This window comes from Lepisma saccharinum, chromosome 4 (genome assembly GCF_977018435.1).
Source record: "Lepisma saccharinum chromosome 4, izLepSacc3.1, whole genome shotgun sequence".
Lineage (NCBI taxonomy): Eukaryota > Metazoa > Arthropoda > Insecta > Zygentoma > Lepismatidae > Lepisma > Lepisma saccharinum.
Genome location: NC_139232.1, coordinates 61,167,944 through 61,182,700, shown reverse-complemented (window position 1 = coordinate 61,182,700; position 14,757 = coordinate 61,167,944). Strand labels below are relative to the sequence as shown.

At 37.7% G+C, this 14,757-nt stretch overlaps 2 protein-coding genes across 3 annotated transcripts in view; both read right to left on the bottom strand.

Annotated features, from left to right (window-relative positions):
- The window catches only part of LOC145986500 (coenzyme Q-binding protein COQ10 homolog A, mitochondrial), a 169,836-nt gene that overhangs the window by 40,509 nt on the left and 114,570 nt on the right, over positions 1 to 14,757 (bottom strand). The window lies entirely within an intron of this gene.
- pea (ATP-dependent RNA helicase pea) overlaps positions 9,303 to 14,757 on the bottom strand; it is a 103,103-nt gene continuing 97,648 nt past the window's right edge. For both annotated transcript variants that reach the window (XM_083120572.1, XM_083120573.1), the window contains exon 23: positions 9,303 to 10,417. In XM_083120572.1, the coding sequence (XP_082976698.1) occupies positions 10,195 to 10,417 (223 nt within the window). In that variant the 3' untranslated portion in view covers positions 9,303 to 10,194. The remainder of the gene's footprint in view (positions 10,418 to 14,757) is intronic.

Below are 14,757 nucleotides of genomic sequence, written 5' to 3'. Positions count from 1 at the left end.
GGGCATAACCACTCAATACAGGCTAAGGTAGCCTCCTCGAGTACATAGTGGTAACGTCACCTGTTAATCAAAGGGTCCCACGTTAGATACCTGGTAGAGCCCCAGAGGTTTGTATCACTGTAAACTGTAGGTTCAGTCCCGATTAGTAGAGGCACATATTTTTGGTAAATGAAAAAGCAAAATTTCGGTACAAAAACTAAGTCAATTTCAGGTTCAAAAGCGGTAAATAAAAAAAAATATCGGTGGTATAGCGGTGAAACATTAGATGAAAATTGGTATATAAAAAGACATTTTGGTTTCAAGATTGTGAATATAATCTTCAATTTGATTTAAAAACTACACTTATTCCACTGAATTAACATTTCACTTCTAGTAGCACATTTATGTAGTTATCAGAGTATTAAGTTTATTTCTGTGTAAAGGAGTCCCTTTTTGCTTCTCCAATATTAACAGCAGAATTAATCAAATTTCCGGGAATTGCATAACTCTCAGGATAATTCAGACTTCAGAAGGTGTTGCATTGGTGAATAAACCCTAAATTTCGTGTTTAATTGTTAATTTCGCTTTTTGCAGTTCATTTCGCATTATTTCGTGACAAAACATGGTCACAAAATGCATCTCACACCTTTCAAAATCATGAAAAATTAACACTACAATGTGTTTTTTCACATTTCGTTTTTTCGTCAAAAACGAAATATGCATGCCCCTACCGATTAGCCTTTCTGTGTATGAAATGGACTTAAAAAAATAAAGGCTAAGAGTGCACATTGCATCCAGTCCTACCTTTGCTGTTTCTTGGCACACTAGTACAAAGGCAATTATTAGTAATTTTTAATTTGCTCCTCACTTGTCATCAAACTGGAAAATTGGGGTTCCTACTGGAAATTAATGCTAGTACTACTTACACTGAAAGTGAGTGCATTTACAGTTTGGAAGAAGAATATGCTTCTATTGTATATTTTCACTTGAATGTTGAGAAGTTAATGGAAACTGTGGCTTATCCTTAGAGGCACATATGTTTGGTAAATAAAAAAAGCAACATTTCGATATAAAAACAAAGTCAATTTCGGGTTCAAAAGTGGTATATAAAATTAAATTTTGGTTTTAAAAATGTGAATATAATCCCAAATTTGATTTAAAAACTACACAAAATAAACATATCCCTTCTAATAGCACATTATGTTGTTACCAGAATATAAAATTTATTCCTGTATAAAGGGGTCCATTTTTCCTTCTCGAATATTGACAGCAGAATCAGAGGGCTGCACAACGGCCAGAATCGCTTACTAGGCCCGCCTGGCTGGTCGGGCGGGCGAGTAAAACTATATACCTGGGTTTTGACCTGTCAAGCATCGAAAGCCCACAGGTAACTGGAAGGCCTTGCAAGACGAAGCTTGCTTATCTTCAGCGAACGCTCATTCCGGTTTTGCACCGTCTCCAGATACATGAGTCACGCAGTCACCGTTGCCAACTTTTAGATTCTAAACTGTTCTAGGAGCACTTAAAATGTTCATCACTTTTATCAATTTGAAATTGCAGACATTTATTCCCTGCTAGAAAACATTTGTATCGCTCACACCCAGTGGCGGCGATTGGGTTCCAAAACTAGAGGGCCAAAGTTGAAATGTACGGGGGGGGGGGGGGGGGGGGCAAGGATAATTTAATTTCCCTTGGTACATGAGGTTAGCGTGTTGCAAAAGTAGCAAAAAGTGGGGGGGGGGAACTTCATTCTCTCGGCCCCGCCCCTAATTGCTGCCACTGCTGACACCTGTACAAGAGTACGAACCAAGTTTCGCAAAAAGTGCCATCGTAAATACTTTGGAACTTTGTGTGACTGGTGGTTGTTCTACATTATACTTTTTTGGGGGTGCTCCCCTATGGCGCAGTGGTAGTGTCGTCGCCTTGTAATCAAAGGGTAACAGGTTCGATACCCGGTGGAAGCACAAGATGGTTCGGATCCCACTTTAAACTATAGGTCCAGTCCCGATTAGCCTTATTGTGCATAAATTGACCAAATAAATGAATCAATCAATCAAACAGATTTTCTCTCTGGTGTAATTTTGCCAATTCAATATCCGAATTAGTTGCTCAAGATCCCCCCCCCTGAACACTAAGGCACGATGGTCCATAAAATGGAACATGAAATCAGAATTTGCATTATAAAAGGTTTTTCAATATTGTCATCTCTTTCAACAAATCGTCGTTCGCTCATGTTGTTGCTAGTTATCTTGTTCTCAGACCGCATTGATAGTAATACGATACAAAATATAATTGTTAGCTTGTATTTTTACACGGGTGCAAATAACAGGCAATGCTATTTACACATTTCAACAAACGAACAACGTAAAAATGAAACCGAGAGAAGATTTACGATTTCAAGACCAGAAAGGTGACATAAAATGAACAAGACACACAAACCTATTTCAAGACCATCGAAACAAATTTAGAAAATATGTGGTAGTTGGTTTGACATAATAATGACACTAATTTGAGAAGTTTCAAAATCTTAGGTGCAGTGGCTTAGCAACATATCGCGAGGTCCTGGGCGAGATTTGAATGCAAGGCCCCATCGTTTTTTAAATTTGAAATATCAATGTAAATCGATACACAGTCATCAAGGAAACATCAGCAAATTATCACATTTATATAATAGCCTACAATAATAATTAATTTCTGACGAAAATTATATTTAATAGTACGCGACAGAGGAATTTACACTTGGCAGAGCTACAGTAACACGCTGCTGGAATTTTCATTAACCAAAGTAGTAGTAATAGTACGTTTTTTAAGATGTTCTTTAGGCAGTAAGATAACTGAAATATCCTTAAATGTGCTAAACTTTTTTTTAAAAAAAATTAGAAATACAAAGTAAGAATCTTGAAATATAACCTATATATTATTTAATGAGTCGTTCTTTGTTTCCTCATTTCGAAGTTTGTAGGATGCAAATGTCACAAACCATGGCTTAAGTAGAAAATATGGAAGGAAGCACATAAAATGTCAGTGCTTGATAGAGCGGGGGGAAGGGAGTGCACTAAACCACAATCCTGTCTAGGGGCCCAATGTATCTACCTACAAGATCTTCTACACAATCGGTTTCAACATCAGCAAATCTTAAAACGATAGTCATTTGCACAATAAATGTGAAATGTTTGGTGTAATCAACTGATAAAGCTAATTTGACTTTTTTTTAAATTAGCAATTTTGACCTTTTTTTTAATTAGCAATTTTGACTTTGTTGCACATAAATTGTACCAGATAACTTTGAATTTTATGATTTTGATGTTAATAATAACTGTGAATCTCATTTTGTTGTTAAGTCTTATGTTCTTGTAATATTAAATATTTGACGCAGTGGCGTAACAACATCGTAAAGTACGCGTCCGCAAGAAATAAACTTGGGTCCCTCAAGTACAGTCAGCTTCTTCTAGGAAATTTACGTAATTGCTTAGAATGGCTGGTTGTGACTGCACTTACATTAATAACTATACAAATCGATGCTCTAACTCTGAATTTTCACATATTACAACATAGCTTTCTTTGACATTTATGTATTCAAAAGAAGAAAATACAAATACTTACTTATCCCTTCCCCCAAGCAGAAGGCGGTACAGGATACATAGAACACTGGAAGCTAGTGTAGAGCTATCAAGGAGGAAACTTTCCTAAACCACTTGATTTCAGATTTAAGCACATTCCTGAAACATAGAACTTGATCAGGAAATTCGGAAGATAAATCATCTTCGTGCCCGTTACAGAGGGCAATAGCTGCGTCTGAAGTTGTAGGAACGAAGGAAGAACTGCTAATATTATCCATACCCTTCTTCAGTTTAAAACACCAGAAGCATTTAAATGCCCCATACTTTGCTCCGTGGCAGTTTGAGGTGCTTTACCATTAACATATTAAAATCGGGTAGGCTATGCAAGGTCACGACACAGATGAAAAATGGATAAAATTGTCCAAGCAATTTTTGCGTTGATGTTTCACATGAGAAATTAGAATTATTTTGACTTTTTCGGGGCCCCTTAGGCTTAGAGCTCCCGCCCGCCTCTGATTTGACGTATTCATTCAAATTATAACGTTAAACTAGAATATAAAGCCAGATAAAAAGTTCTAAATTTTATTGCCCACAAAAATTAGCCTTTTCTATCTTTCTCACTTCCATTTATTACGTTTTTCGTATCAACCTCATAGGACGCGAGGCCCCTATATGCACGAGGCCCAGGGTGGTCGCCCACTTCGCTCACCCCTTGCTACGCCAATGATTCTACAACCTCAAGGCACCTGCGCCTAGCAGAAATTCAAATATTTCCATGCGTAGTGAAATATAATGGCCGTTGGCAACACTGACAGTAGTGCTCGCCGTCTACTTGCAAGAACTACATCGAGTCTCACGGGTCTTCTTAAGACCCGGGTAATAGAAAAACCTGGCAGGCATCGAAGCCTGTGCACAACTGTGACGTGAAGTTCGCTTGCGCGATGGCTGGGCTTGATGTGCGTGTTGCATATTATTGTAGGCGCGCCTCCTCGCAGACGGGTTTTCTCCGGGTCTTGTGCAGGTCTCTAAGCAGAATTAATAAATTTTCCGTGAATTGCATAACTCTCAGGATAATTCTGACTTTCAGAAAGTGTCGCGTCTGTATATAAACTCTAAATTTCGTGTTTAAGAGTCTACTTCGCATTATTTCGTGACAAAACAGGGTGGGAAAATGCACCTCACCTTTCAGAAGCATGAAAAATTAACATTACAATGTGTTATTTCACATTTCGTGTTTTTGTCAAAAACGAAATATGCATGCCTCTAGTTATTGTTATAAACCTTTACAGTGAACATCAGCTGAAATAGCTTATACACTGAACAAAAGTTCTTGGTAATTCTCAGCAAATACAAAGAAAAATCTTGTTTGTTTTAATGACCAACATGCACGAACATTTCCAAGAAATTTAAATTAAGCTAAATAGGTTCTGTACATACGTTAGAATGTGGCACTTGCTCTACCAATACAGGAGAGTTTTGTTATAAAATATTTTTAGATTCAGTTATGTAGTTATTGGAGTTTATTAATTCAATTGAAGGGCTTGGGTGTAAACATGGTGACATTTCAGGCATTTTTCAGTTACGAAGTAAAATGTGCCATCCTTCAAATTTTGAGTGAAATTGCCATGTCATACAATTTGCATTGGACTCAGTGAAGCCTTCTGAAATCGGTAAACACAACACGAAAACAATTTATATACAGTATACCTTCAAATAACCTTTTTTCTTAATGAACTCGGAAATGACCAAAATGTCACTTACTATGTTTTACACCGGAGCCCTTCAATTATGTTTAAAGAAGTCAATTTTTCATTCCACATTTTGCTATATAATTAATCCCTGTTGTGGGATTATACGTAACACTCAGGATAATTGAGAGACTGGGAGAATGTGTGTGTGAATTAACTAGAAATTTCATTTTTAAGTGTGTATTAGGCACATCCAGAAAGTAAGTTTCCCTGGGGTCATGCACAAAAAGGAAACATTATTTCATTCAATGATTTATTGCCACAGATACAGCACTTGTCCAGTTACTTGTCAATATAATTCCCGCCGGAATTCAGGCACTTGTCATAGCGTGGGACCAACTCCTGTATACCAGCGTTGTAGAAGTCCACCGCCTGGGTGCCGAACCACTGTGTGACACCAGTCTGAACCTCTTCGTCACTGTGAAAATCTTGACCGGACAGGAACACAGGTGGTAATCACTGGGAGCAAGATCCGGGCTGTAGGATGGATGATCAAACACATGCCAACTAAACCTATCCAGAAGGCCTGCAGTGCACCTAGCTATATGCGGCTTCGCATTGTCATGCTACAAGATCACCCTAACACTGAGCTTACCACGTCACTTATTCTGAATGGCTCGTCGCAATGTCCCCAGTGTTTCACAGTAACGGTTAGCGTTCACAGTCTCACCTCTGGACAGAAACTATATGAGCAGAACACCATGCACATCACTTTTCACGCCGACACAGTCTGCTTGAACTTCGTCCTGCATGAAGATCCACTGTGATGCCAATGCATGGACTGCTGCTTGCTTTCTCAGTTGTTTCGGCACCCACCAGGCACACAATTTCCGGAACAAGAGGCGTTTGGTAACAATGTCATGCAACAACTACTGAGAAATCTGTGGGAAATCCTCCAATATGCGCTGCTACTGCACCTGCTCCATAACAGCCAATGACCGCCCACTGCGCTCGTCGTCATGCACATTTTGCCAGCCTTCAGTAAATGTCCTCCACCATCGATGCACCATCTGCTTGCTCATGATCTCTGGCCCATACACCTGGCACAGCTGACGATGAATATCGATCGGCTGTATTTTTTGTGCGTTCAAGAACTTGTTCACCGAACGAACCTTGCATGCGGCGGGAGATGGAATAAGAGCTGCCATGTTTCATTGCTGCCGCGACACTACTGACGACTTTCGGGAGGGGTTTTCTAGGACATTCACTGGCCAGGGCACGTACCTCTCTCGCATGTGCAAAACCGGTTTATACTCATGGCCTGCCACCTGTGGGCGAGTGGGAAACTTACCTTCTGGATGCGCCTAATAATTCAGATTTTTTCACTTAGATTTTGCATCATTTTGTGACTAAACATGATAGAAAAATATACCCTACACCTGTCAAAATACTCGAAAAAGGAAGAATAATATGTTATGTCACATTTCAGGTTCCCACCATGAACAAAAGACATGTCCCTTCGAATAAGTTATTCTAAATAAGCTATTACAGTTTACACCCAACAGTGAAATAACTGTGACCAAGTATGAAGAGTATTATGACATTCTATCAAACAGTGATCATGTGATTCAAACAATACACACATGATGGTTGCAGTAAACGCGGTTTAAAATTACTTACGTGAAATTTAGAAAATTTCGCACTTATGCGTTGTACAATTTAATGGTTAATCCTATTAATTTCGAAGATCCACTGTGTATGCCTTACCTGTGCATCCATCATCCTCCACCAACATCCCCAACCTAAACCCACAGTGCATAGTAAACTAAGGAACACAACACAGGGGATTCCGAAAGTGACTACAGGACAACAAATGTTGGTGCATAAAATCTGACAAGGGTAATCAATATGTCATAATAGGAAAAGGCCAATACAGTGACAAAATGCATGCAAAACTAAACTCTGATGGCTACAAAAAACTGAAACGTGACCCCACAAGCAGATACAATACAGCCATTTGCCGAGCCATAGAGAATTGTGCCCTCCTTCAAGAAAGTGAAAGGAAGAAACTAAGGAACACCTACGCCAGCCTTCCCTGTGCATAAGACATACCAAAAACTCATAAACCAGGAACCCCTCTAAGAATCATAGTGGCTGGCTTCAATCAACCCAGTGTTCACCTGACAAAATGGCTCCTCCAAAAACTGACCGCTCACAATGACAAACTTACCTACTGCCTAAAAAACAGCCTTGAAGCAAAAGAATTTGTCACCTCTTTCGTCAAAGCCAACAACTGCAAACTAGCCAGCATAGACGTAGTGGATATATACTCCTCCATTCAATCAGCCTTGCACTTGCCCTCGTTTGTAACAGATGAAATTTGCAACCTTCTAAAGGGTGTTTTTTTAAGAGTGATAGAACTTTCGATAGGGATAGCTGTCACTTGTTTTGTTTTGATGACATGTTGTTTTGTCATTTCATATCAGTGAGCATTGGCAAATGATCATGGAAAGATTGACGCCGCAACGACGTTTACAAATTGTGGAAATATATTTCCAAAATCAATGTTCTGTTCGCCAAACGTATAGAGCACTTCGGAAATATCGGTGCTGTCAGTGAATTGGCCTCACAAGATCATGGGACCTAACGCCACTGGATTATTTTCTTTGGGATATCTAAAGTCTCTGGTTTATTCTGATAAACCAGCAACAATTGACGCTTTGGAAGCCAACATAACTCGTGTTATTAACGACATACGTCCCCAATTACTTGAAAAAGTGGTTCAAAATTGGACTGATCGAATCCGGTTCATCACAGCTAGTCGTGGTGGACATATGCCGGAAATTATTTTCAAAAAGTAAATGTCAGAAACTTATCTTTCAAATGAAAACACAATTGGCTTCAAACTTATTTTTTTATGTGTTTTATTTCAATTCAAAGTTCTATCACTCTAAAAAAAAAAACACCCTATATAAGCCTTCCTCACCCACAACTATTTCCAGTTCGAGGACAGTTTCTTCCACCAGACAGGAGGCCTAGCGATGGGCAACCCCCTTTCTGCACCCCTATCCAACATTGTACTGCATATGGCTGAGAAATCATACCCAACCAGAGTTTGCTCATATAAGATACAAACAAGACTCAAACAAGGATGTGCATGTCAGAACGAGAGAAATCGCAACTACCGCCACCTGGGAACAAACAATGCAGTGACGCGGTACCATCTCCACTTCAAACGCTCTACCCTTTTGTGAATGAAGACAGTGGATCTTCAAAATTAATAGGATTTATCCATTAAATTGTGCAATGCGGAAGTGCGAAATTTTCTAAATTTCACGTAAGTAATACACACGCTCATTTCACTTATTTGATGTTAAGTAAATGGGGGGGGGGGGGGTAAAATTTGTTTGATGTTCAAATAAGCTAGACATTAACAAAGAAATTTTATCTTCCTCCCAGTCTTGTTTTCTGCACTGAGACACACATGTGTGGCAACAGTCCCAACCTATTCTCCCCCATCCCCATCTTGGAACATGTTGGGATGGAATGGTTGACAGTGCCTTGTCTTTTCCAGGGAAAACATTTCTTTATTGATATCCACAAGAGTAATTGGGTCAACTTGTAAAGTTGCAGTTGTCTGTGTAACAACAGCCACTGTGTGTTTCCTATGCATCTTTTGTGGTTTCCTGTTTTTGTGCCATTTTCACAGTCAAAGAGAGCCAACCTCTGGTCCTTAGTTTAAAGATCTATGTCAGTTGATATAGAAAAACTTAGTTATATGGATAGTGCATACACTAAATGTGGGATATTAACCAGGATGTGGTGGCTGTTATATGGAAAAAAAAAAAAAAAAAACAACCTTGTTACACCATTTGAACCATTACGTGCAACCATCGTCAATGTAAAAGCACCCTTATCAGAAATCAAAGATGCTTCATCACAACAAAGCCAATTCAATACTCACAGTATTTGGAGAAGGGAAAGCTTTTCCAGTTACACAAAGTTCTTTGCAAAATTTACAAACAAGAAATCAAGTGATTACTTCCATTTTTTCTTGAAATAAAAATACTGAAGGTTCAAAATATAATACACATTTATATACAATATTATTTACACTTTTTGCAATTCCAGATCGAATCTGGTAACAAAAATCTTGAATATTACATCACCTGTTAATCATGTTACTCTATGGAATGACATGATAAAAAAAACAACAAATAGCAGTGTCTATGAACATCAATACTCACCACCTGAGTACAAACCGACACAAAGATCTTATGGATTCACTTCCCATTACAACCAACCATAGAACAAAAAACAAAGCATATTTTTACACTTACTACAATACATTTTTTTAGTTGGTCACGACCTCCTGGATTAGCTTTCTGCCTTGTTTCTTCATGATTTTATGATCAGACAATGGAGACATACAAGTATATGTCTGTGTCAAACATACATGTTCTAATGTAAATAAAAACAAAAATAAACAGTTATTTTGAAAGTTCAGATGAAATCTTGCCACATGAAGAAATAATATTTTAAGTATTTCAGTCTCCACATAAATTATAATATGTGCACAACACAGTCACATGGAGGTATAGATATTATATTTTTACCAATGAGATTTATCAAAAGTTGGTGTCAATTTAATTCTGCCCTTCAATGATTACAACTCACTCTACTGCACATATTTTTGTTAGAAAAAAATTGTGTGTCAAAATGCTGTTCAAGTGGACACATATAAACATAATGCGTTCTTCTTCCTATTTTTGTGCTATGCACTTCCGCTTCCATTCTTTAGTGGCTCCCTACTTTGATTCCATTCCACAACAGTAATGACTCACACTGTCTTAATATGCACATGTATATACATAGCATAAAATAAATAATTTGCATACTTAAGTATGCCTTAGAAACTGAGATCAGTTAACTCCAAAACACATACTTCCACTTCACACAGTTTCTACTTAGTTCCTTCTTCTCCTCACACGTGATATTCTCCATGCATTGGGTTCTTCATATTTGTTATACAAAGGTTCAAGTCTCTGGTTCTTCTTGAACTTGCTCAACTTTGTAGGATCAGAGAACTTGAAGAATGCTGGAGCAAATTCAACCAACCACTTTGGATCAATTGTTGTGACTTCTCTCATGTACTCCTTCGTCGTTTGCACCAACTCATGGTAAATTACCCTAATAAGAAAAATAAAAGCAGTCAATATAGATCTCTGCAAGGTACCAAATAATCTGACTTCATACTGACATTGGAAATTGTGCAGAATTTTCCTTTAATTGTTCCCAAAACTGTGTGGCTAAAGTAAAGTGACATTTGGGATTAAATGACAGCCATTTTTAATACTCCAATTATCTCAGGTAAGTCCATGGATATTTTAAATTACAACCCTGAAAGAAAATATGTATGGTATGCAACTGAATTTTATCCTTTACAATTCTGTATAAAGAAATGAACCACTGCATTACAGAGTGAGTCATGTGTACCTAATGAATGAGGCATGATCAAATGAAACCCATCTGTTATTCATACGGGCATGCATATTTCGTTTTTGACGAAAACACGAAATGTGAAATAACACATTCTAATGTTAATTTTTCATGTTTCTGAAAGGTGTGAAGTGCATTTTCTTACCCTGTTTTGTCACGAAATGAACTGCAAAATGCGAAATAGACTCTCATACACGAAATTTTGAGTATATTTACCGACAGGACACTTTCTAAAGTTGGAATTATCCTGTGAGTTATGCAATTCACGGAAAATTGATTAATTCTGCTGTAAGTATTTGAGAAGCAAAAATGGACCCCTTTATACAGGAATAAACTTAATACTCTGGTAACTACATAAATGTGCTATTAGAAGGGATATGTTTATTTTGTGTAGTAAGTGCAGTTTTTAAATCAAATTTTGGATTATGTTCACAATTTTAAAAACAAAATGTCATTTTATATACTGATTTTGATCCATTTTTTCAGCGCTATAACTCCGAAATTTTATTTTATTTACCGCTTTTGAACCCGAAATTGACTTTTTGTACTGAAATTTTGCTTTTTTTATTTACTAAAAATATGTGCCTCTAGTTATTCATCAAGTAGTCTGCTGTCCTCTAGGCATAATCCCATGCTAAGTAGCATATTTGGTTTGGTTCTAGACAATGGAAGTCTATGATCTCAGGCACCTGTAAACATGGCTAATGTTACTGACACATCAAAATGTGTCCCGTAAGAGGTGATTAAATTATTTAACAAACGAAAGGTGTCAACTAGTTGCAATCCATTGCAGAATTCATGTTGTGTATGGTGAAAATAGTATTTTTAAGATGCAGAGCCCAAAGCTGGAACAAGCCAACAGAAAAAGCACTCTGGAATTCTTTCGTCTGGAGTTATTTTTCTTCAGGGTAAAGCCCTTAATGCCAAAGTGTTCTGGATGTGTTGGTGACGAAAGGTGGAAGGTTTTGGTACAACCCCTTTACAGTCACGATCTGATTTGTTACAGTGTGATTTCAATTTGTTCACACTCTTAAAGAAACCTTGCAAGGGGCCAAATGATTAAGACTGTAGTGCACAAATGATTCAATAACTCCAAGGTCATTTTTCACTGATGATATCTGCTGCCTAACCCAGTGGTGGTTTATGGGGTGTTCAAGGGACAGGGCACATTCAAAATATAGCTATATCTTAGAACTAATGGAAGTCATACCAGCGGCATATATATATAAAATTAAAAATGTGAAATACTTTAGAAAAGTTTATCTTGTTATTTTATTTCTTGTATATCAGTTCTATTCTTATTTTGTGAATTTTCAGTTGAATAAAATGCCCGTAAAAAATAAGGGAATTAGCTACAGGACACCTGCACATCTATTCCCATTTTCACATATATTTTTATTCAATTTTCTGTTGTATATTCTGTTTTTATCTTTGAACACTTAATTTAGGCAAAGCTGTGGTCTTGGCGGGCCTAATTCTTTGGCCAACAATCGGTCTTGGTGATTTAAAATTTGACTTTGCAATATCTCACCTGATTAATTTTGCTATATTATCAGGTGCATGGTAACACGTCAGTAAAGAACTCACTAAATAACACCAGTTTATAAAACGCTTTTCAAAGCACATCGAACTTCGACAAGACTTCCCCAACTCCTTCTTCCAAAGTTCCCCTCCTCCACCCATTCCAATTGTTCGGTAAGGTATGGTAAATAGACCCAGCAACCCATTTAGAGGGAAAACAAAAAAACAACGTCCCAAGTGTGGTTCCTGGGTCTCAGCGACATTGTAACCATTTGCAATGAAAACACCCATAAACCCCCAACCTCTCCCGCAGCTCAGAAGGCAGGGATGATGTTAAAGCAGCGAGGCAGGAAGTCCGCAGCCAGAATGTGACCCTTGCTATGTTGCCAAGTTTCGTCCAAAGCTGTCTTAGCTCAGATGAAGACTGCTTGTTGAACAGTAAATACAAGCGTTGCAAACAAGTATAAATTGTTGTAAGTGTAGTTCTTTTCAGATACTTAATGGATGGAGGGGCATGTGACCTAAGGGTAGAACCATGCCTGGCCTAACCTTCACAATGGGATGCCTAAGGAGACTTCTAAGCAAATGTCCTGAATTCATGTATCCTCGGTGTTCTATCATATTGTTACTGCACCTTCATAAATTAATATGTAAATTAGGTATGGGACAGATTAATTGGTATTCTCTTAGTATAGGAACCTCCCCGATAATGTAGTGGTAACTTTGTCACCTTGTAATCAAGGGTCCCTGGGTTCAATATCCGGTGGAGGCACATGGCTCAGTGGTTTGTATCTCACTTTAAATTATAGGTCCAGGCTAGATTAGCCTTTATGTGCATAAAGTGTACGTGATACAATTCATTAAATCAATCTATCGGTATTGAATGAAATAGGCATATCGGTCTATCGGCAAAATTAATGATAACTTTTTCGATACAATATATCTATAAATATCTTACAATTTAGTGCAACATTATGCCATTTTCCTATAATTTTTATGGATATAAGCATACAGTTTACATTCTAAATGTGCAGCTTCTTTTTGCATTGCAAAACTTTGTTCATCTGGTAACATACATTTATAACGGAGGTCAATGAAAACCATTTGCAATTTTATATCGGATCAGTAGAATATCGGTTATCAGTATCGGCAAATTTTATATTGGTACTTTATCGGTATTGGCCAAAACATCATATCGCTCCATCCCTAATCAGGGTGGCTACAAACAAGAAGAAATGAAATTCCCTGACTTTTCCAGGTTTTCCAGGACAAAATTTACATTTTTCCCTGACAATTACAAACTAAACTAAATCGATGTTTTTGCAAATGGAAATAAGAAACTCATACAGATCCACGTATGGTTTTGCTAAGTACCAATATTATCTTCTATTAAATTGACTTAATTTCTCTATTCTCTATGATTTGAATTCAAACTGCAAAATAGTGAATTTGGAAAATTATTACAATTCACAAGCTAAGGAAGGATTATGGAATTTTGTCATACGCAGTAAGTTTAAAATAAAATAATTGATTATTTTTAAAGTTACGACTAAATGAGATAAGAGTGAAGAGTGATTGATTAAGAAATACAATTTGTAATTTATCAATCTCCTTATACATTCTCGGTATTATATATTGATATTTCCACTGAGGTTTGGAACCCTCTGCTTGCAAAAACTATGAGTGCGGATGCATTTTTCAATGCATAAAGCTACTTCTCTCTTCTCTGTAAAGCAAACAACTTAACTCTTGCATATAAGTGAAACAACTGAATCGAACAAAAGAAAGTGTCATATTTCCTTACATTATCGATGGAATTTCTGCTTCAGTACAGTATATCCAAGTGAAGTGCTGTGAAACTGACAACATGCAGTTATAGTACCATTAATGCTGACGAAAAGGATATGTGAGTATTAGAAATTTAATGCAAGGAATTTATAGAATTGCATTGTATAGGTACCTGATTTAGCTAACCAACACATTAAAACAGGAACACTCTAATAATAAAAGCTTCTGAAAGTTCATATGCGAGGGGCATGCTGAAAAAAGCTCCAATGGTGGCTATACGCAGCACTAGTGGTCGGTGAGCGACACACACACATGCAGGCAGGAAGAAGTGGCATGTAGCTGTAATCTGGTACAGTTGCAATGCAGCCGGTTTAGGACAGTTCTAGGTTAAAGATTGCAGCTCTCATACAGTCTCCCACCGACTGTGATGTGCAGACCGGACGTCGTGAGTGATAGTATGGTCAGACGATGCTGCAGACAATTCACGGAAGGCCAATCGAATGTGCACAACCCCATACAGCTGAGTACACACGGGCCCTTTGCATCACTTCAGGTGAGAGATCTTAGACCACTCCCTGTACAGCCCTGGTCTTGAATGTACAGAATTTCATCTCTTTGTTTAACTGAAGAGGTTTCTGGCAAGGCAAGGATTTGACAGCTATATCAGAGTAGCTACGATTTTTTGATTATGAAATTCCCTGACTTTTCCAGGTTTTCCAGAC